General features: G+C 42.1%; 1 protein-coding gene across 5 annotated transcripts in view; it reads right to left on the reverse strand.

Annotated features, from left to right (window-relative positions):
* Positions 1–35: 35 nt before the first annotated feature.
* Positions 36–21,137, reverse strand: part of rhobtb4 (Rho related BTB domain containing 4) — a 40,342-nt gene continuing 19,240 nt past the window's right edge. For all 5 annotated transcript variants that reach the window (XM_068702804.1, XM_068702803.1, XM_068702806.1 and 2 more), the window contains 10 exons: positions 17,657–17,858; positions 17,260–17,363; positions 13,359–13,544; positions 12,112–12,931; positions 11,704–11,923; positions 10,513–10,631; positions 6,588–6,738; positions 6,228–6,316; positions 5,955–6,060; positions 36–5,252 (listed from right to left, as the gene is read on the reverse strand). In XM_068702804.1, the coding sequence (XP_068558905.1) occupies positions 5,074–5,252; positions 5,955–6,060; positions 6,228–6,316; positions 6,588–6,738; positions 10,513–10,631; positions 11,704–11,923; positions 12,112–12,931; positions 13,359–13,544; positions 17,260–17,363; positions 17,657–17,848 (2,166 nt within the window). In that variant the 5' untranslated portion in view covers positions 17,849–17,858 and the 3' untranslated portion in view covers positions 36–5,073. The remainder of the gene's footprint in view (positions 5,253–5,954; positions 6,061–6,227; positions 6,317–6,587; positions 6,739–10,512; positions 10,632–11,703; positions 11,924–12,111; positions 12,932–13,358; positions 13,545–17,259; positions 17,364–17,656; positions 17,859–21,137) is intronic.

Genomic DNA, 21,137 nt, shown 5'->3' on the forward strand with positions numbered 1-21,137 from the left:
ACAGGAAAACCCATAATAACAAGAAACACATGAGATAGGTTCAAAAGATTAACATTTTTAATAAAATCCATGTCAAACATCAAAATACTGAAATGGCAAAAAAAGGGAAGAAAACAACTTTTTCTACTTTTTTTAATTTTGTACAAATCACAGTGGTTCAAAAATATTACAAATTTTTAGTTTCAAAACATCTTTTGCAAAAGGAGCAAAACATTCTGATTGTTTATTTTCTTGAAAGCCCTTAATAGTTTGTGAGTGTGGTGTGCTCTTTTGCCTTTTATTGTAATAAACACAATAACATGAGCAGTAAATGTTAATAAACTCATGAGTCAATGGAAACAAACATAACAATATTATACAGTATATACGATCCACTTAATAAAAATGACAGTATAGACCAGGGGTTAACCACACCATGTATGTCTATATAAACACTCTCCCTGTTCTGGGCCTCACCGTCCATTCAATCCCATGTATACACCGGCTTAGTAAATACTGTAGATACAGTATGGTGAGCAGGTTAATTCCAGCTGGGACTAAAATTTACATCACTGTACTGTATTTTGGATAACAACTATATTAATTAAAGCGTAATATGTATATATAGTTGTCACAACTAATATCTGCCTTTAATCCAACCAGTAGTCCACAGATGGTCCACAGATGCCGTTCCCCAAAATAGAATACACCGACTTCATGCATGATTGCAACATAGTATATTGCAGCTAAATAGTGGAAGCAATAGGGTATGCTATTGAATTTGGCTTAGAGAGAGACAGATCACAAGAAAGTGGAAAAAGTAATAAGATATTTAAATTTTTATCAAGAAAACTGGCAAATACAAAGACTTAGCGTACTTATCAAAAAAGTTGTATTAGGCTACATAATAGAAAGTGCAGGCACCTGAAAAAGTGCAAAATATATATTTTTTTAAACTGCTGGTTTGCTGGGTTTCTTGGTCATTTCATAATTGAAGCTGCTTTAGCATAGATGATGTTACATACTGAACTTGTAAAGCTCCATATATGTGGTATCATTGGAAGTTAGCCAGTAACAATGCTAAGATACTGTACATTAAAGAAAGCTGCCCAATTTTATATTGGTGCTCACATGTGTGTGTATTTCTTGGCTTAATCAACTTTATTGTGAGCCCAGAAGGCTGCAGGTGTAGTGCCGCCAACCATGCACAGAGCCAAAAGCGTGAGATTTCACTGAAGGCACAGGAAAGGAGACACCTACGACTAAAAACAAAGTGTTCTCTCAGCCACTAGGCCTCACATTTAAAAAGGAAGGTCGGGTTTGCTAAGAAGGAAGAAAAGCTCCACCTAAGATAAATGAGGAGAATGTTACAGTAAAAAGGGTGTGTTAGGATAGAGCAAGACTACATCAGTGGAGCAAATATTGAGGACTAATTAAAGCTAACACGGTTTGCGTCTCCGTCTCTCCATCATTGTATAGGGTTTCTCAACCTTTTTCTGGCCCATGACTCCATTTCTTTTACCCACAATTCTGAATTTACACCAATGATTAGCGAATACTCAAGTTGTCATGAACTGGAAGTTAAAATATCCAAATAAATATTGTAGCGATATATATAATAAACCTACAGTATTTAATTTATTAAATATGATCATTTCAGCAACATATCCTCTGCATTAGTTTTTCAAGCAAATGTCCCAGCGTGTTATTTAATTATGTATACTTAGTGATGCTACCTTGAGCTGTACTGAGCTTACTTAATAAAAGTTGTGCATAAAGCCACATAGCACGCAGAGAGATACTGTGTGGTTCAGTGCCAACTAGACATTAACCAAGAAGCTGCAGTTATTATTCAATTCTGTTATTCAGCTCCTCACTGAGCAAGTTGTGGGAAATTCTGAAAGAGTGAAGAAGACGTGGAAATATCGTGCTACAATCATCAGGTTTAAAAAACAATTTTACATAAGAAACAATTCATGCTAAGCACATAAAGGTATAGTCATAGACAAAAAAAGGAAGAAAGTGCATTCCAACACCAAGTGTCATTATAATGACAAAGTTAGGCCACCATGCAAATTAACCACATTACAAAAGTGGTTGCACTCCCCCAGCACACAGGCCAGCCAGTGCTCAATAAAAAGCTTTGCTTTCTCAAAGTCAGTGGTTTCAAAGTTACCATACAGGAATCAACGTGCTACTCAATGTAATCGCTTCCTCTCAATCACCTGGTCAGTGGAGAGTCCTTCTACATCCAAATAATACCCTGTCTAGAAAACATTCTGATCTAACCTACTGTACTAGTCTCTACAAAGAGTTTAATTTAAGTTTGTTTGTCTGCATAAAAACAAGCAGCAGGCCTTAAGATTCTCGGCAGGCATGACTCCAGTTGGCTCAAAAATCTCCTCAAGAAGGATAACGGCTGAGAGTGCATAAAGCAACCAACCAATCCAATCTAACATTATCATGGCCATTTTTACTGTATCCATCATGTCCACCAGTGCAGAACCTGTCTGCAGGTTTGAACTACGATGTTGCTGGTTTTTAGTTTTATCCAACTATAAGGCACACAGACCAAGAGAAGAGGCTTAATGGGTCATACCAACCATCAATAAGAGAAATCTAATAGCCATCCCTTCTATGGGGAACTAAAAGGAGGCCATGGAAGTCCATCAAAAACTGTCCCCCAGCTTTTTCCTCTTTAGGTCTCGTTTCTAAATTCCCAAAGCACTGCACTGGGATGAGTTTAAAACTATCTGTGGAGTAATTCCAAATTATGTAGGTTGCATGTAATCCTGACTGAGACTTGTTCACTTTTACTCCACTTTAAATCTTTTCAGAGAGGAATCAGCTAAATTCTCACTTTGGTCTCGTGATATCCTGTCAGACTTCTATTTCGGTAGCCGACAATGACTTTAACACGCCTCCCATTGAGAACGGCAGAACGCACCACATGTCTCACACAATCCATCTATCTCCTACAGTTGAGTCCGGGTAAAGCTGAGTGGCACAAACCCACAAATAGAATGAAGTGCTAATAGAAACTCATCGCCATAAAGTCTCATTTTCACATTCAGTGCTAAAGCCCAAAGAAATTAGCACCCTTTACGAAAAACAATCAGATTTGCTCTCATATGCAGTTCCTTTGAGACAACACTCATGACTGTAAATTTAATCTAAAGAAATATTATTTTCCTGCTTAACAAGGAAGCATAACAGATCCCACTGTTTTTGAATTCAAAAGCAGGTAAAGACATTACAAAGTTGAAACCACTGTATGTAAAGGCAGAAATCTACACACGCTAAAAGCAGTGACCTATTACCTCTTGCAGACTGTTAATTTAATACAGAGCAGAACAATTTGTTTAAAAAAAGTGTCAAATTTGAATACCATCATCAATATTCTGCACGTTCATTGCAGATAAACACTAAACAACCAGACAGACGCTTAACTGTGAACATAAAATAGCTAGTGTGTCTGTGTGTTCATGTGGACACTGTCTCATTGTGACTTAAGCACCATTTTCAATTCCAGCAAGAGGAATGGAAGGCAATGTCCAGCAGTGACAGCAGTTTTCTTCTGACACCACAGACTGAAAACACCACCACGAGAAGGGATTCAAATACCATATCATACTGCCTCCTTCTTCCGTGAGCCACTTTCTCTTTTCTCCTCCATCCCCTCTTGCCAATAACAGAAGCAGGGAAGCAGAAATGAAGAAAGCGAGGAAGAAAGAGATCTAAAGAATCACAGCTTTGGTATCCAGAATTAGGTGAAAATCCATAGTCAGTTGCAGTCTGTTTTTAAATGCACTAAAAACACTGTGAGCTTTCTTATAACACTGCAAGGATGTAAGTTATACTGATCTTAATAACTGAAACTAGAGTGAAGCAATCACAGGCACAAAAACTGTTGTTCGTTAGTGTGAAGGTTAGTGCCGGGGTCCTGAGCAGTGCTGCCCCTAGTGGTGTAGGGGTGTAAAGGCAGGCTGGCTGAGGTGCTTTGATGCAACCAAGTGGTCATGGACGTAACAAGCGCATTTGTTTAATGCTGCATCCATCATTCCTCAATGGCAGAGGTATCAGGTAAGGCTAGCCCTCTTTACCCCCATCATTACTGTAGAGTGGTCACTTTGAATGTCTCTGAGGTGCATCAAGGAGAGCTTGTCTTTAGCTTTTTTGCACGTGTGGTGTGCAGGAGGAGGGGGTTGGAAGTGCAGGGGTGGATGATGGACACCAAGGACCACTTCAGTTCTAAACTGTAGGCTAATAGCAATGATCAAGCCTCCTGACTGGAGTATCCCAACTTGCTAACGATTTTAAGGATGCCCTTGCACCCAAACCCGGGCTCTAGAACAGTGCTATTGTTGCAATGGCAATCAAAATTCAACACTTCCACTTGCCCCTGATAAGCAAAAATATGTAAAAAGGTCAAATAATATCAAAACAATAATAATTACATTGCTAAGTGTCAGTTTCTGGGAATCCAGTGCTGGTTTTAGAGGGGTGGATCTTTTGCACCAGTCTGTGTGTGCAAATTAACAGTCTACGTAGAAGTGAAGGCAGAGGTGAGCTCCCCGAGAGGAGCTGCAGTGGTCAATGAGTAATAGTCATTAAGGTCAATGTGAAGGAAGGAGACTGAGAGAAATAGAGAGCCCTTGCTCCCAGTCCAATCACTCAAAGGCTGGGACACTGTGAGTGCTGGTGGAGGGACAGAGCTCTTGTGGAGGGGACAAGGGGCTGCACTGCAACGCTGCATGCCCTTATAGATCAGGGCGTCTGGGAAGCACTCAACTCGGAAGCATCACTCAGTCATGCCAACGGCAAACATACACTCACACATCCACGCACATAACCTTCAGTTAAGTCCACGCAGGAGCATACCAAAATGCACTCATAAAGTCACCCACAATTATAAAGAGGCACATACATTCCCTCAAACATGCTGACATTCAGGCATAGTAGCACTGGGAGTCATTTATCTACTGATAATAGAGGGTTCAATGTCGACCTCCTCTGTTTGCTGGGGGGGCGGGGGTTAATCATCCTGGGTAGGATGACCGAGGTCTGGATGAAGATGTTAGTTGACGAAACCATTTAGGAGACGTGCGGAGAGGAGGATGGGTGCCTCCAGAAACACCAGCCCCGTTTGGTGTGTTGCTTGCGCAAGATCTCCTCCTCGCGCTCACGCTCCTTCTGAGAGCGCAGGTAGCGGTCCTCCTCCTTCAGGAACCACACAGGAGGCCAGCGCTGCTTCTCAAAGTGCTTCTGGTTTTCTACAGAGAGCGGGACAAAGATAGGTACAGAAAAGGGGACATTCAAAAAAAAAGATATGGAAGATTTCAGGTGTCATTTCAGATATGCACAGAAAAAGAATGGGAAAAATCAACATAGACAATTATTGTTGCACAGTAAGTGATTGTACAAGAATGATTTCATTAAATAGGTGACATAAGGAAACAACCAACATTAACGTAAAGTTGTACGGACAAGTGAACAAGGAGAAGTCACTAAAGATTTCTACGATTACCCATAAAACCCATGAGATCAAAGTGATTATCATTCTACTAGTTGTTGGGCTTCCCCATGGTCACATTACAACCAACTATTTATAAAATGAGTGTAAAATGTATTCACTCCTTCATGAAACATGAGGATGGATATTGCAAGACAAATTTTGTCAGCTAAGTTAATGAGGGGCTTGTGTGTTTGTTCTACTACTGTTTGTATATTTTTTAGCTTCCTTGCATCTGTTTTTTTTTTCCAGACCAAAATGTGATCTCTCCCCCTGAAATCGAATGCTTGCTATGAACAATTCACAGCATGCTATGATTCCTTGGTAGTGTGCTTAACCCAGAAAACATACTTTTGTTCAAACGAGCACTGCAAAGTAAACTTTGTAGGAAGTAGTTCAGTAGTTTTACTGAAGGGAAAGCTGCATGTGTGAAAGGGGTTTGGGAGAGGCGAGGTGCCTGTACCTGCAGACATGACCTTCATGTCTTTGGGAAACTTGCGGCAGATGCTATTATAATTTGTGCAGATGTGATGGAGACACCAAGCTGATAGTTGCTTGGCATTGTGGAACTGCAAAAAAAACAAAAAAAAACAAAGGAGAAATGAGTTATTACAGCTGTGAGAGAAGTTTAAAAGTTTATGGGTGAGATAAGTAAAAAAAAAAAATACACAACGTAAAATTTGTCATTGGTAAATTATAAATTGATCATTTGAAGAAGAGTTTTGCAAGAACAGACCTGTGCAAGCTCGAGGTAAGCCAACACTTGTCCATCAATGTCACCTCCTTTTGCTGTCAAGTGGAGAAGCTCATCCACAGCATGCTGTTCTGGAGATGCATAAAATGCACATAATCAAGTCAACATTACTGTTTACATGCACCACTGACATGGGCTGACATATTTATCTCCCATTCATAAATTCTTAGTCTGTCTAGCAGTCTGCAACGAGCAACAACTCACTGCACCTACAATCTTTTCAGTCACTGATGAAAAGGTCATTTGTGCCTGATAAAGCTTGATCATAACCATATTCTGCAACATATATTCGAAAGAAGACATTCAAGTAAGTGGTGGTAACTCTGCAGAGAGAGTCTTTACCTGTGAGGGCGACAAGGCGTGGCAAACACAGACGGTTGGCAAGAATAATAAGTTCTATGGGCTCCAGACCAGGACAGGGTGTCAGCAGACCGCAATACAGGAACTCCAACACCCCGCGCATACAGGCTGCAGTGGTGTTAGGAATGGATACCTGGAAAATGACCAGATCATAGAAACAAAACAAAACAAATATACATGAGGAAAGAAGGGCTGAAAATGAAGGTGGACATGAATGGGCACAAATATAGACATTCATTTTCATGAGAATTTAATATAAAATAATATATATACTGTAAGCGTAATGGCTAGAAATGGAGTGGGTGAAAAAAAGACAGTAACATCAATTAAAGCAGTGCAGTGTGTATTTGGAGGTAAAGGGCAGAGGACATGCTGTTCTGGTAGCAGTCTTTTTGATCTAGGATCAGATGACAGTGCTGTCTGGGGGCTAGTGATGTGAGCAATAGAGAGTCCAGACACGCACAGCAAAACATGTTTTTATTATTAGGGTCAAACAATATATAAACCAATCGGGCAATGTTTTGTAGTGGGGAAAAAGTGCAGAACCAGAGACCATTATACAAAATAAAAACAATCACCTGCAATGACCTCTAGATGTCGCCATACCATCAATCAGACCTTAGCTACAAAAGACACTGGTCATGCTGCTTGGTAGTTATATGCATACATGAATAAAAAGAGCAAGACCTTTTAATGTTCCTAATTACTGAGAGTTGGACAAACAGCAAACACAAAAGTCAGTGGCAGGTGATGCAGTCTAAGCCAGGAAGGACGAAAGGAAGGCAAGATAATGGAAGCGATGACCTGCCCCCTCCAGGAGCTCTCTAAGTGTACCCACTGAGAGGCTCTTCAACTTCCACTACCATAGCCAATTAGGAGAATGTCAACTTGCCGCGACCTCTCGTTATGACAAAAATGTTACAACACCACGACAAGGGTGGTCTCTAGAACTTGAAGCCCCAGCTGGGGACAGGAAGCATAAATGAATGGACATATCCACAGTATGGAAAACACCCATCAGCTGTACTGACACGTGTTCTTTTGTCCCCTCAGTCTGCCGTCCTAGAGCTCAATTAATAGTTTAGTGCAAGTTTACATTATTTGCAAAACCATATAGGACAGTTTTAAAACACTTCCTGGATTTTGTTGTATTGCATCTCAACTTGCAAACTTAAAGTAAGTTGTACATGTTTATCAATCTTTGTAGAACTGCTACGGAAACTGGATTATGCAATTTTGTATTTTTTTTGTTTTTTATCCTTTTTTAACCTTTATCCATTTTTCAAGTACTATTGATATCTAATAGGTCAGGTATCTTCCTGAGCCATTTTATGTTTTCAATCTCTCGTGCACAATGTTCAAATTTGTTTACATTTTCACTGTCTTTTTATATATGTGTATTGTGCAAATAAACAAATAAATCTTCCACTCCGAGAGAAAACAATGATCAAATCTAATGATAAAAAGGAAAAGAAAAAGGTGTAAATGTGATATATCAGTCCTCCAAGGCTTAAAAAAGGCCTCAGCTCAATGGAATTGAAAATTTAAAGAAGTAATCAGTAATGAATGTAAAATACTTCAGAGTCAAAACTCAAAATAATGTGTGGGACAGGGAAAAGCAGTGAGTCATACAGCCGCCACCACAGACCAGGTACAAAGTTTAAGAGAAAGAGTAAGAAACTTGACGTCATTCTTCCTCTGCAGGGAAAAAAAGGACATGTTGTTTCCTCTTTTTTTCTGAGTAATAATGATGATAATGATAACAAATTAGGTTGAAACACATATCTTAATGCTGTTCTGCACTGAACTAGAATAGTCATGTTATCACACAACAGCATCGCCACTGAAATGTGTGAATCTAAAAATACTGAGAAGTGTGATGTGAGCATGGAAATAGAACAGCACGGGCTGATCACATGCTACTCTCAGTTATATTTACAGGTTCTGTACATTTTCATATAATAGATTTATATGATGATCTTCCCAAACCTAAGACAACAGATGCAAAATGATAATATGATGATTTTTCATAAACATAACCCATTAACTGTTACATTTTCCTGTTGTTCCACTCATTTAATTTGATAGATTTTGTGGAAATCTATCAAACAATTTGGTTTATTTTGAATATGTCTAAGAATATTGCCCTGTATAAAAACTGAGTAAATGGGTCATAGACTCATCTTGTCATTGATACATTTTTCACTTATTTTTTGTAAATCTCCAACATCTACATCTCTTATTACTTTCTCCAGCATGGAATCTCTTTTACAGTAACTGAACAGAACTGCACCATCTGCCGTGTCAAAATAGTTGACTTTGTTGAAGTTGTTGCTCTAAATGCTCTGCTTCTATGAAAGACCAGTGTTAAGTGTTTTAGTAAGCATTTCTGCTAACAACTACTGACACTGCTTTTCAAAATATCATTTATCCGTGAAGATGTGTGCCTCAAGGTGAATACAATACGTTGTGAGTCAATGTCATGGCAATTCTGTAAATACAATCTGTGCATTAGCAACACTTCACATCTTTGCCTATTAAAGAAGGAAATAAGTAACTGCAGCTTACCATTAGCATATAAATCACATTAAATACCAATGTAAAAATGCAGATACATTTACATGCAAATATACTGTATACACTCTCATAAACACAAGTGCCGGCACTTTCATTGTGCAGTCAGCCTTTGAGTCTTTGTCTCCAGTGCACCTGTCTTCTATGCTGTGCAAGCTTCATGCCACAAACAATGCCACATTAGCCACTAACATGAACCATTTAGAGTAACCATAGACACCGGCAGCCCATCAGCACCAAACACTGTGCCCCCTCAGTGATGCTGATGTCCTGTGTTCACCACCTTCCACAATAGCTGCAATGGCTTCTTTTCACACCCACTCACATGGTGTGTTCTGGAATAAAATCCATGCCATGGAAATACAAAAAAACTAAATAGTTTAGTTTTCTCCTAACATGCCTTCTATAACTTTGAGCTTTACACCTAAACTGGACACACAACATCTGTATTCCTTGTCTGTCCCTCTCTGATTACTTCCAATCCTTCTGAGGGCCTGAATCTATGTAACATTAGCCCTACTGACAGTGGAAGTAATCATACCCCAGAGGATCTGGTTCGGCAACACAGTCCAGGGCGAGGCGACTTAAAGACAGACGGAGACATGAACTTTCTCTGATTAGGTCAAGTCCGCTGCACATGCACAGAAGCCGGACCTCAGGTGAGAGAGAGCACACCTGAAGTAACCAGACCCACCACTTGGAGAATGCTGACCTCAAAAGAGGGACTATTCTGGGCTTACTTTGAGTACTGAGACAAGGTTAGTGAAACATCCTGATTCTGCTATCACGGGATGTGTGGAAAAAAAGTATGTCTGTGTGTCAGAGATGCTCACAAGTCCTTTTTGGCAAGTCAAGTCTCAAGTCTTTAAGGGGCAAGTCCAAGTCAAGCCGGGCTACTGTATTATCATCACTCCTTATGTGTGCAAGGCCTCCGGGGATCTAGTAATTGCAGAGTTTCAACCACATTTGCAGGTGAAACAACAATTTGTAGGTCAATCTGATAAAAGGCCTCAGGCACGCTGAGCTGTAAACCTTCACATACCAGAAGCACACAATGAAAACACATAGACATACCATTTGCAGGATTTACAATGTCAGGAGGGTAAGACATCTATTAAGTAATAAACCTTATCCAAGCAACCTATTCACCTTTGCTTACTCCCTTCTTTTATCAGATGTTGTTGCTGTTGTTTGGTACAGGAGCATGCTTAAGTTGCTCCTAAAGGCTGACCTGAGTTACCTTTCTAAGATTCAGGACACAAAAACTAAATCCCTGCTCAAAACTTACAAGTTAACTCCATCCTGAAGCTCATCTCGGTATGTCTGAACTCACCTCCTCAATGTAGCTTTCCATGAAAGAGCCTCGGAACATGGCAGCCATCCAGCTGCAGCTGGAGATGAGCAGGGGCTTGTGGGCCGGGAGGCAGCCATCGTCCAGTCGAAACACCACATCTAAAACCGGGGTGGGAAAAGAGCATTCATCTCTTGGAGTGCCACAGAAGCCCAAGCTACAGAGGGGGAAAGACAGACAAGGCAGACATCCAGACACACACACACACACACACACACACACACACACACACACACACACACACACAGGCAGAAGGCCAGACAGACAGACACACACAGAGACATAGACACAGGTAGACAGACAGAAAGATAAATTGACAGAAGGGCATAACAGCGTTTGACACAGAGTAAGGGAAGGAGAGCAGACGCAGGGCAGTAGGTCATGGAGTAAATCCTGTGTGGAATCTGGACTACAGCTTTGGTAGAGAAAGTGTTGATAAGGAACACAGCAACTATATTAGTGTATTAATGTTGCAATGGGCAAAATCTGAAAGCAAAGGATTTCATCTATCTTAAAAACAATCCTTGAATAATAACTGGGTTGAGCAAGTCTGATAATACAGTTGTTCCTGCTTATTTTATCAATAGAATCTCTTATTAGCACTTTATATGAAGATTACCATTACTATAATCATGAAGACAACAGATAAATTACAGAGAGAAGTGAATGTGAGACAGGCTTTATTTAGAGACAGCTGATCTCTGGCTCTGGCTGCAAATGCTGTGACAACATGCATACAAAACAGCTTAGGGGAGCAGACAACACCGCACACCCACAACACACAGGATACACACGAGAGCTGACACAAGACAACCGAGCAGACTGAAACAACAGTCATCAAATCACCTGATGACTTTAAAAGGACTTCAGAAACCAGGGAAACCACAACATATAAAATGCATCTTTGTTGGCAAGTATTCAATGGCAAGTATGTGATCAAAATGTACACAAAGTGTACATTTCCAGAGATGGAGAAAGAATGCTGGACATTAGCTAAATATTTAATGTCTTTCTCGCACATTCTCCTCATCAGCTTTTCATAATCCTCCACTCTCACACACATGCACACACCTACAGTCAAACGAATGACTGGTGCATATATGGAAAACATCTACAATGACACCAATGCTACTGAAAGTATTGAGGCACTGAGTTGTTGGCACAATGGTTTACCAGCAAAAGTGCCTTTATTGAGACACTCCTTGATGCGGTTGGCTCTGCGGACGTGGAAAGCCTTGGTGATCTCCTGGTTCATGAAGCTCTCTCTGTTGAGAACATTGGCCACCATCATCCGCAGGTCAAACACCTCAAGCAGCTCTGCGATGGTGGCCACCTGCATCAGATCCCCTCGGCCCTCGTCCAGACTACCAGTGTACAGGTACTGAAGCACCGCCTGAAACCAGAACAAATTCAGAAGTCAAATATACAGCTTTGGAACAACTGTGAAAACACCAAAAAGCTTTTGTAGCCTGCAGTAATATGCCAAACATTTCTAATATTCACATCAACAGATTTATGTTCTATTGCACAATGATGAAAGAATATGTTTTTTTTAAATATTGTTGCTTTAAAGTCCATCACCTTGAATGGTTCTTCCTGTATAAGCGCATCCATGGCTACCACAGTCATGAGTCGTGGTCGTCCCGTCATGGGATCATCAACATGCTCCAGACACACACTCAGGAACCCCCTTCCCCATCCTGAGAGTGCTCGACCAGTCCCTAGTGCTCCCATGGAGTAGTGGGCTCGAGAGGGGAGCGCATTATCACTCTGGGAAGTCCTCAAAGAGCCCTGCTGGAGCAGCTGGGGTCGATTCAGGCCCCGTACTCCTCCATCTACCCCGTCTTTATCAATGTCCAGGCTCTTAGTGCGCCCAGCTTGCTCCTTGGCTCCTCTCCTGCTCTGCTCCTCTTCCTCTCCACTCTCCAAGTTGTCCTTGCTCTCCTGTTCCTCCCCCCATGGCCCCATGCATGATCCACCAAGATCAAGGGTGAAAAGGTCATAGAACTTGGAGCAGGATGTTGCCAGATATACTTTGTGTGCAAATACGCGAGTGGCACCACCGTGCAGAAGAAAAAGAACATCTGTACACAGTGGCTGGCAGAAAAGGGAATCAGGGCCCTCGCCGTCTGTGGGAGGCGGGTCTGGGATGCCCACGATGGGGCGAGGCGGACGAGGAGGCAGGAATGGCGCCTGGAGAAGGGGCCTCTGGACCTTTTTCAGGTGGGACTTCCAGAACTGCAGGTGACGACGGGAGATGAGGGCGGCTCGGATGGCATTGTCAAAGACATCTTTGACTCCAAACTGGGCAACAATACTGGTCTCATAGTAGGGAATCCCAAGTTCCTTTGCCACCTCGTGGCCTCTCTCTGGGGGAAGGATATCGGTAGGTTTGATTGGTCTGTGGGACAGGAAGAGATAATAATGTAAAGACGACAGTGTTCAGATAAAGATGTAAATAAAAGTATAAGTAAAGAGAAGCAGGAAGTTGAGGATCTTTTACACAATGTGGGATTTCTTCATCTGAGAACTAATTTTAACAACATATATTTATACTTTCATTTTACTATTACTAATACTATTACATACTTTTATGATGGAAAAATTAGGATTACAGTTAATATATGGAGCAGCCAAAAAATGACTGGAAACACCATAGAGGTTTTTCTTCATAATATCAATCAATGATAGGTAGAGCAATTGTTAATGTCTTATTTGACGTGATTCAGTTACTGTCACGCTGCTAATACTTATCATTGATAAACTGCAGACACCGGCGCGCATGTTCTGAATTTGACTGTTAATGCATGATGAAGAAGGCGTCTCACTTGGCTAGGGGTCGCCGTGCACGGTTAACTGCATCAAGGTCGGCATAGCGCAGGTCCAGCTGGCAGCCAACCAGAATGATGGGCGTCCGGGGACAAAAGTGCTTGATCTCCGGGAACCACATGGTGCGTACGTGGCGCAGGGAATTGGGATTAGCCAGAGAGAAGCAAAGCACCACTACGTCAGACCTACAGGGAGAGGAGGGGTAGAAAAAGTCTTCATTTCATGTACTTATAACCTAACAGAGATCATAGATAAGATGGAAAAAAAAGATGGCAGGGAGGAGCAGATTTGTTGTGTCATAAGCAAGAGATGTCAGCAGAGAGAAGGCATACGGCCTTTGATGGAGTAAAGGGGACAGAAAGGAAGGAAAGAAAAAAAGGGTCAGTACTGAGTCACTGAACATCTTGTCAGTTTATGTTAAAACATGTGTGATATGTGTATGGAAGAAGCTTGTTCAGCTGCTGCAAAGCATTGTGGGAGCATCGACAGTGTCATCCAGAAAGCTGGGGTCACAAGACACATGTGTGTGGGTGGGACTGTGTGTGCGCGTGAGTTTGTCGGGGCCTCTGGGCTGGTGATCTGTGTGGCCCATCTCTCTCTCTCTCTCTCTCTCTCTCTCTCTCTCTCTCTCTCTCTCTCTCTCTCTCTCTCTCTCTCTCTCTCTCTCTCTCTCTTTCTCTCTCTTACGTAAATATCCCTAAGCCCTGCAAGGCTACATGGACCACAAAGAGAAGGCTAAGAATAGATCAGGATACACACACACACACACACACACACAAATTCATTTCCTCACCCGATGTGTTTAAGCAAGCACACAGCAGCACTTACAGCTATTCTCTGGTGCTGATACATCTGTGGCATGTTTGCGCATTTGTGTGTGTTTCTAGGTAATGTTAAATCAAGCTCTGTGTCAGTGAGACGGATCATTTAGTACCAGTACAATGCTTACCATGCAAGAATCTATAATTCCTAAATGATCTACTTCTTAAAACAACACAACACAGGGCTTTGACCCCAGGAGCACAAGACCAGGCCTACTTTGCATTAGCATCACTTATGTAACTTATTAATAGCTTGCAGATAATGAAATATATATTCCTGTTTTTGACATTCATCAGGTATTCAGTGTACACCAGAAGCCATGAGGTGCTAAACCACATCCTGAACTTAACAGCAGCATTACAAACCACCTAAACACCAGACTCTTTTCCCCTCCTGTGTACAGCCAACATGGCCTATTTACTGAATAGACAAAGGCAACGCTACTGTAAAAAAATCTTATCTGCTTGTTTTATTCATTAACTTTTAAAATATTTACTTCATTTTGTGCAAATCAGGTAAAAAATCCAACAAAGAGAGGTAATTACACCCTTTTGGAATAAAATTCAACAGTTTCAAGCGTTTAAAAATCTTCAAAAAAGAAACAGCCTTGAAGAAGTTTAATAAAAATACTTTGCATTACAAACATACACCTGAGTGACAAGTTGAATTACTTTTTAAGGCACACAGCACTATATCAGACATTTTCTACAGTGTCATTGACACAGGTTCCATAGTCCAACTTTACTCTCACCAATGTAATCTCCGAAAAGCTCCTACTCCCAAGGACACAACACTACTAAAGCATTACATCACATTTCACACACACACACACACACACACACACACACACACACACACACACACACACACACACACACACACACACACACACACACACACACAGGACTCCCTATTAGCACTTTGTCAAAGGATCATTACAATGGTTTAGTCTGTTTGAGGTCATGTTATGTGTACATGCCTTTGTTCTTTGGTTTTCTTTACAACCTAGGCTTTACTGCCCTAGTTTGTGCCAGTATGCCTTGATGATAGCATAACACTGTACAAAATATGAGCCCAAGAAATGTTTTAAACCTGTACAATCTTGATAAATCTTTCAAAAGTAGAGTTAAGGTGAGGTAAGTCAAATCTAGTACCAGATTAATCCATTAGTACTGATGCTTTGCACTGCAGAGCTACTTCCAGGTTCAACCTGCAGGTCAACAATGTGTGTACGTGTACATATAGGTTTGTCTGAATGAGAAAGCACATGCGAGCCTATCATAATTTACCCCCAGCACTAATGTATAATAAATAGCTCCACCAGTGACTGGTTATTTAGTGTGTGTGTGTGTGTGTGTGTGTGTGTGTGTGTGTGTGTGTGTGTGTGTGTGTGTGTGTGTAGTGGATTCAAACTACAAAGGTCATTAGCTGCCAGATTATATAAAAAGAGAAACAGACATAGACACACGAACAAACACAGCAGAGATGTCCCAGATAATCAGATTTTCTGTTGCAATAAATCAATGAATGACTCTCATGGCATAACACTTCTCGTCAGTCATTAAGTCTGTCTAACAGTATTACAAAACTGAATAACAAGCTACTAAAACAGATTACAAGAACAATCCTCACCAGAGCAACATGATATTGTTTTTCTTATTTAAACTAGATTTTTATTTTCTTAACAAAAATTGAACATTAAGTTGAGGTTGGCTCAGGTTAGGTTCGGCTTAGCCTATTTTCAGGCTGAGATTGTTTTTCCAACCAGAAAGTTCCTCTCCTAACGAAAGCATGTGACAGTCTGGGTATTGTCTAATAATGTGATGTTTTGAGTTTTGATATCAACAAAAGGCTACAGAGTGGAGGAAGATGTGAAGAGGGTTTGGGAGCAGCAAAGTGTCAAGGGTATAGAGGAGGCTAATGATGGGAGTTGTGATACAGGGTAATGAGGGAGATGGGGGAGAGGGGAGGTGAGGCAGAAGAGAGTCTGAGGGAAGGTCGGAGGAGAGGGCATGGCCTAAATGAATGAGTGGATGAACACGGCTGGAGGAGGAGGAGCAGGAGCAGGAGGTGCAGGAGGAGGAGATACAGGAGGAGGAGGAGGAGCAAGAGGTGCAGGAGGAGCAGGAACAGAAGGAGGAGCAGGTTGATGCCTGGAGCTGCAGACACCAGGGAGGCAGGCAGGCGGAAAACAGCTGAGCTGGCACTGTATCTTAATCAGCTGACTGCAGGCTGACGAAGCATACAGGACATGCAGACAAACAAGAACGCATACACACACACACACACACACACATAGAGGCAGATCAATGTACACATGTACAGACACTGAGGGAGTGGAAGAACACAACAGAAGAGAGGGAATTTGATCCTCAAACTGAACTACATCCAACCTACAAATGCACAAACGCAGTCACGCATGCACACTTGCCAAAAGGTGACAGGGTGACATGTTACACAAACATGCATCCAACCCACCCTTGAGAGAACTCACAGATTGCACAGTGTGATGTGTACATGCATGTGTGTGTGTGTGTGTTGATGTTTGTATCTGGTTATGGCTCATCTAATAATGTATGAAATGTATCTTCACTTTTCTGTGTTACTGTCATGTGGTCAAGTTTGGTCACTGTCGTTTGAATTGGTATTTGCTGATTTTGCTTTGGCAATAAGTACTTTTACATTTCATGCCAATAAAGCAGCTTTGATAAAGGGAAAGGGAGTAAGAGGATAGAGCGATGATCCAATCATGTCTGGTGGAGGAAGGATGTAACAGCTTGAGAGCAGAGTTCAACTAAAAAGCGTGGCAGCCGGATTACACACATAAAAACAACTTTTGGGTAGGTAAATGTTATGCGGGCATTTTTATGTGCGTGTGACAGACGAATTGCATTCTCATATAAGTTTCTTTCTCTTAAACCGCCCGGCAAGGAATTTGGTCACATATTAGCCCAAAGAAATTGTGTCAAGGCCATACAAATTCTACAGAGACAAGACAAAGACAGAGCAATGTCTTGGATGCACCAAGTGTGAAAAAGGATCGTGTTGCAAGGTGTTACTGTGTATGTATCTGCTCACCTGCCATAGGCAAATCGTCTGTCTTTGTGATGATCCCCGAACGTGTCCCACAGCCTCAGGGACACACTGACCTCATCCACTACATCACGAGATCTCTCTAACACCTGCAAAACAGTCACATCTTAACTTTATTTTCACGTTGTAGTGATATTGAAGGATTATGGAATCACTCAGGAAGGGAAAAAAAACAATGCACAATGTCAAACTTCACGGTCAACATTTTTAGAATCAAGTTGTATTTCATAGGCCTGAAGAGAGAGGTTTTCCCCTGTGATACATATGAACAATAAACAGAATAAGCTTCAGTAACATGTCCAACGGTGTACCAGAGTGTGCCTATATGTGGCTCTTTCCACACTGTGTTTGGCTGTGTGTTGATGTGTATGTTAGTGCCCACCTCCTGGCATACACGGTACTGGTCGATGGCCCAGACGGTTGGCACGTGGGTGGCAAGCAGCTGATACTGTGTGAGGGTGGCATTGCAGGCCCGGGCACAGATTAGCCTGGTCTTGCCTACTGCATTATCCCCTACCACCACACATTTAATGGTTTCCACATTGGGCCGCTCATAGTCTGTGTCTATATCCATGGAGAGGGCCCTGGAGAAAGGGAAAAGGAGAGAGAGAACGAAAAGAGGTTAATTCAATATTTAATGGGAAATTAAAATCACATTGATAACGCATCCCAGGAAGAATGACACTGCATTTGGACAATGAAAGCAACTGGCACCAGGTATAGCATAGCTTCTAATTTTTGCCCAGTCCAGGCTAGGGAGTCTTTTGTTAAGGCTCCCGTAGCTGTACTGACCAGTGTTCAGACGCTTCTGCCAAACTCCTCAATAGAACACATGGTTCGCAGGCTGAGGAATGAAGGGACCGCAGAGCTATTTCTGTAACAGCACACAGAGAGGGAGAGAAAGACAAGCGAGACTTCCCATGAGCTCACTGTCCTTTTCTCTTCTTGTCTGTCTTTCCCTGTATCCATTCCCCTTTTGATGCATTGATAGTATGCTTCACAGAAAACATAATGCGAAGTGATGAAACATCTACCTTGGCAGCACAAAAGACAGTCAATAAAATCACTCACAGAGGCATTTGTAATAACTTTTTAGGTCATTCAGGAACCCAGGGGGAGCTGTGCGTCATCTGTTGGGTTCAAACATATTTACTGTAGGCTTACGTTGAAGGGAAAGTAGATAGAAAGTGTTGTGGCAGGTTTGACCACCTGTCAACTCTGCACTGAACCGAAGCACAAGACAGAGGTGGTTATGTGACACAGCTTGACCGGCTTCCTCTTTTAAAACCACACGTCCCTGTGAAAAGCTTATCAAAATCCCCTTTCCATAAACTGCTTACAAACATTTCTGCCATGTCAAAACACATGTTAATACCCATTTTCTAAAACATTTCTGGAAGAATCTGCTGTATTGCATAACCAGCCCACACATACACACACACACACGCAACCAAACACCCAGTTAGACCTGAAATCAGATAATCAGTCCATCCGTACTTGCAACTAGATCAAAGACCCACCCCATAAATAGAGCAACTGAAACATTCATAAAGGCCTTGCTAATCCTTTGACGTGGATGCCAGTGCAACACTTCAGACCAACAGCTAAAAATGGCATCTATTCATCGGACATATGAGCCATGTGTGCACCCTGTTAATCAGCCATCACTTGCTCTCCATGTCCCCAAAGACCTCCAGCCTATTCATAATACCACGGCTAAAATATAGAGCTTATTTCTTCCCCAGCAGACACACCAGACAACGATTTACCCCGTCAACATCAACAAAAGCATCTTTCCTGTCAAAAGGAGACCCGATTACGTCAGCCAGAAAGTACAGCACAGAGAGCCTACCTTTGTCTATGTGAGCTGAAGAAAAGTGTCCGTCATAGAGGCCGTTTCCTGAATGGTCCATATGGAACAGATAGAACTGTGCCTTTCGGAGCTATAAATACCGTTTTTCCCCTGCCACCTGTCTGGCTGCGACACCTTCTGAGACACGTACTACAGGTAGAGGAGTGAGATAGAAGAAGCAATAAAAAGTTTGCACTTATCTAACAGCTATCTGCCTAATAGTCATCACAGCAGCCCTCTTCGTGCTGTATTAGGAAAGAAACAGCCAAATATAAAGCCTGACAAGGGGTTCTGTAACATCCCCAATATGAGAGGATGCAGAGTATTGTAAATTCCTAGCATTTCCAATGCAACAGTAGATAAGCAAAAGGGATTGCAAGAGAAACAAGGCAGGGGCGGGATTATTAGAGTCTTAGAGAGAAAGAGAGGGACTGTCAGCCCAGCATTAGAATCAGTCAGTTATGCCACCGGGATCAAAAGGGCAAGACCAGCAATAACCGAGGCTGCTCAGGGGAACGTAGCACAGCTTTTCCTGCTGCTGCTTCTCTCTGCTGTCAAATATGTGGTTCTTTAGGAGCGAAAGACAGATAGAGTTAAAGAGACCAGAGAACAGTATGAGATAATGTACTGACCCAAAGGAGTCTGGAAGTCAGTAGGCATGTAGGCATGTGAGCATGCATGAGTGCATGTGTGTGCGCGTGGTAATGAGCTTAAGGCCGGCCTATGAGGCATGGAATGATGCGAGCAGTGATGTAACCAGGAGGCGGAGTTGGTGGTGGTGGTGTGGACAGTTTCCCAGGGGGATCAAGAGTACCCGGCTCCCAGATATCATCCTCCATCTGATGCTCTGCATCGGGCTCCGAGCGAGAGTCTGGTCACGCGGCAGTCAACACACATAACACAATTGTTAACTAGCACACCACTGAACTGTATAGATATGCACCTGCTCTCAGGTTTATATTTAAAGTGTATGAGCTTTCACCAACTTCAACAATTATTTTGAATTGCATGACTGAGGGATGAGCTGAAGCTGAAGACTGTGCAATGTAGCTCAGAGGAGCGGAAAGAGAAGCTGCATAGCTCAGGTTTCATTTTCAGCCAACGACCTACAGTGAACTGCACACAGACGTCTAGACTTCATCTGCTAGCCAGTGTCATCTTCCCAGCAGGGCCCCAAAGGAGGCTGCACGGGCAAAGAAGTGTTGCATGTAACCATAAAATGTGTGCTTGAAAAGGAGAATGAGATTCTGTCCCAGTTCTTTTGTGCATGTATTTCTGACTCTTGTAGTGACATATTAAAGGCTGTAGGCAAGACCACAGTGATAGGAACGCTGCGACAGGGTCTCAATAACTCACTCTAAAACACTCAAACACCGACCTTCTGGTTTTTCTTCTGGAATGCCCTGGATTGAGTCAGTGTGTGTGTGTGTGTGTGCGTGTCTTTGGTGCAGGAGGACCAGACAGACAAAGAAGCTCATGCATAATTTGGATAGTGTGCGTCTCAGTATGGCTTTGCTTTAAAGCCAGAGGGGGTTTCATAAGGAGATGGCTTAAAGCTCTACTTCATTGCAAATTTCCTGGCATCTTTATGGTTAGTTTTTTTTACACACTTCCTGTCTAAATCCTTTCATTTATCCTTCCGTCTGTCTATGTCTCTCTGGTTTGTTCCCAGCTGTGCCCACTCAACCTCACCTTCTGACCCGCTCACAAGCTCCCTCCCTTCTCTCTCTTTCCTATTCTGTATTCATTCTCCAAATGTAACGCTCCAGCTCACAGTTATTCCATTCTTCATTTCCCCCATTGTCTTTCAGTAACCTCTCTCCACTGCCCTCTTTCTTGTCCTCTCCCCGTTTTTTTCTCTCTCCTCCAACATCACTCTCCCTCCGCTCCTTGATTGAGAGGTCATCTATCTATCCATCTATCTATGACCTCGCACTTTTCTGGATAGCAATCAAAGAGCAGCATTAAACAGACAGCCCTCCCACACCCGGTTTACTTCCCCCTCCGTCTC

Source organism: Cebidichthys violaceus, unplaced genomic scaffold (genome assembly GCF_023349555.1).
Source record: "Cebidichthys violaceus isolate CVI_PGR_0920_01 unplaced genomic scaffold, fCebVio1.0.p SCAF_9, whole genome shotgun sequence".
Lineage (NCBI taxonomy): Eukaryota > Metazoa > Chordata > Actinopteri > Perciformes > Stichaeidae > Cebidichthys > Cebidichthys violaceus.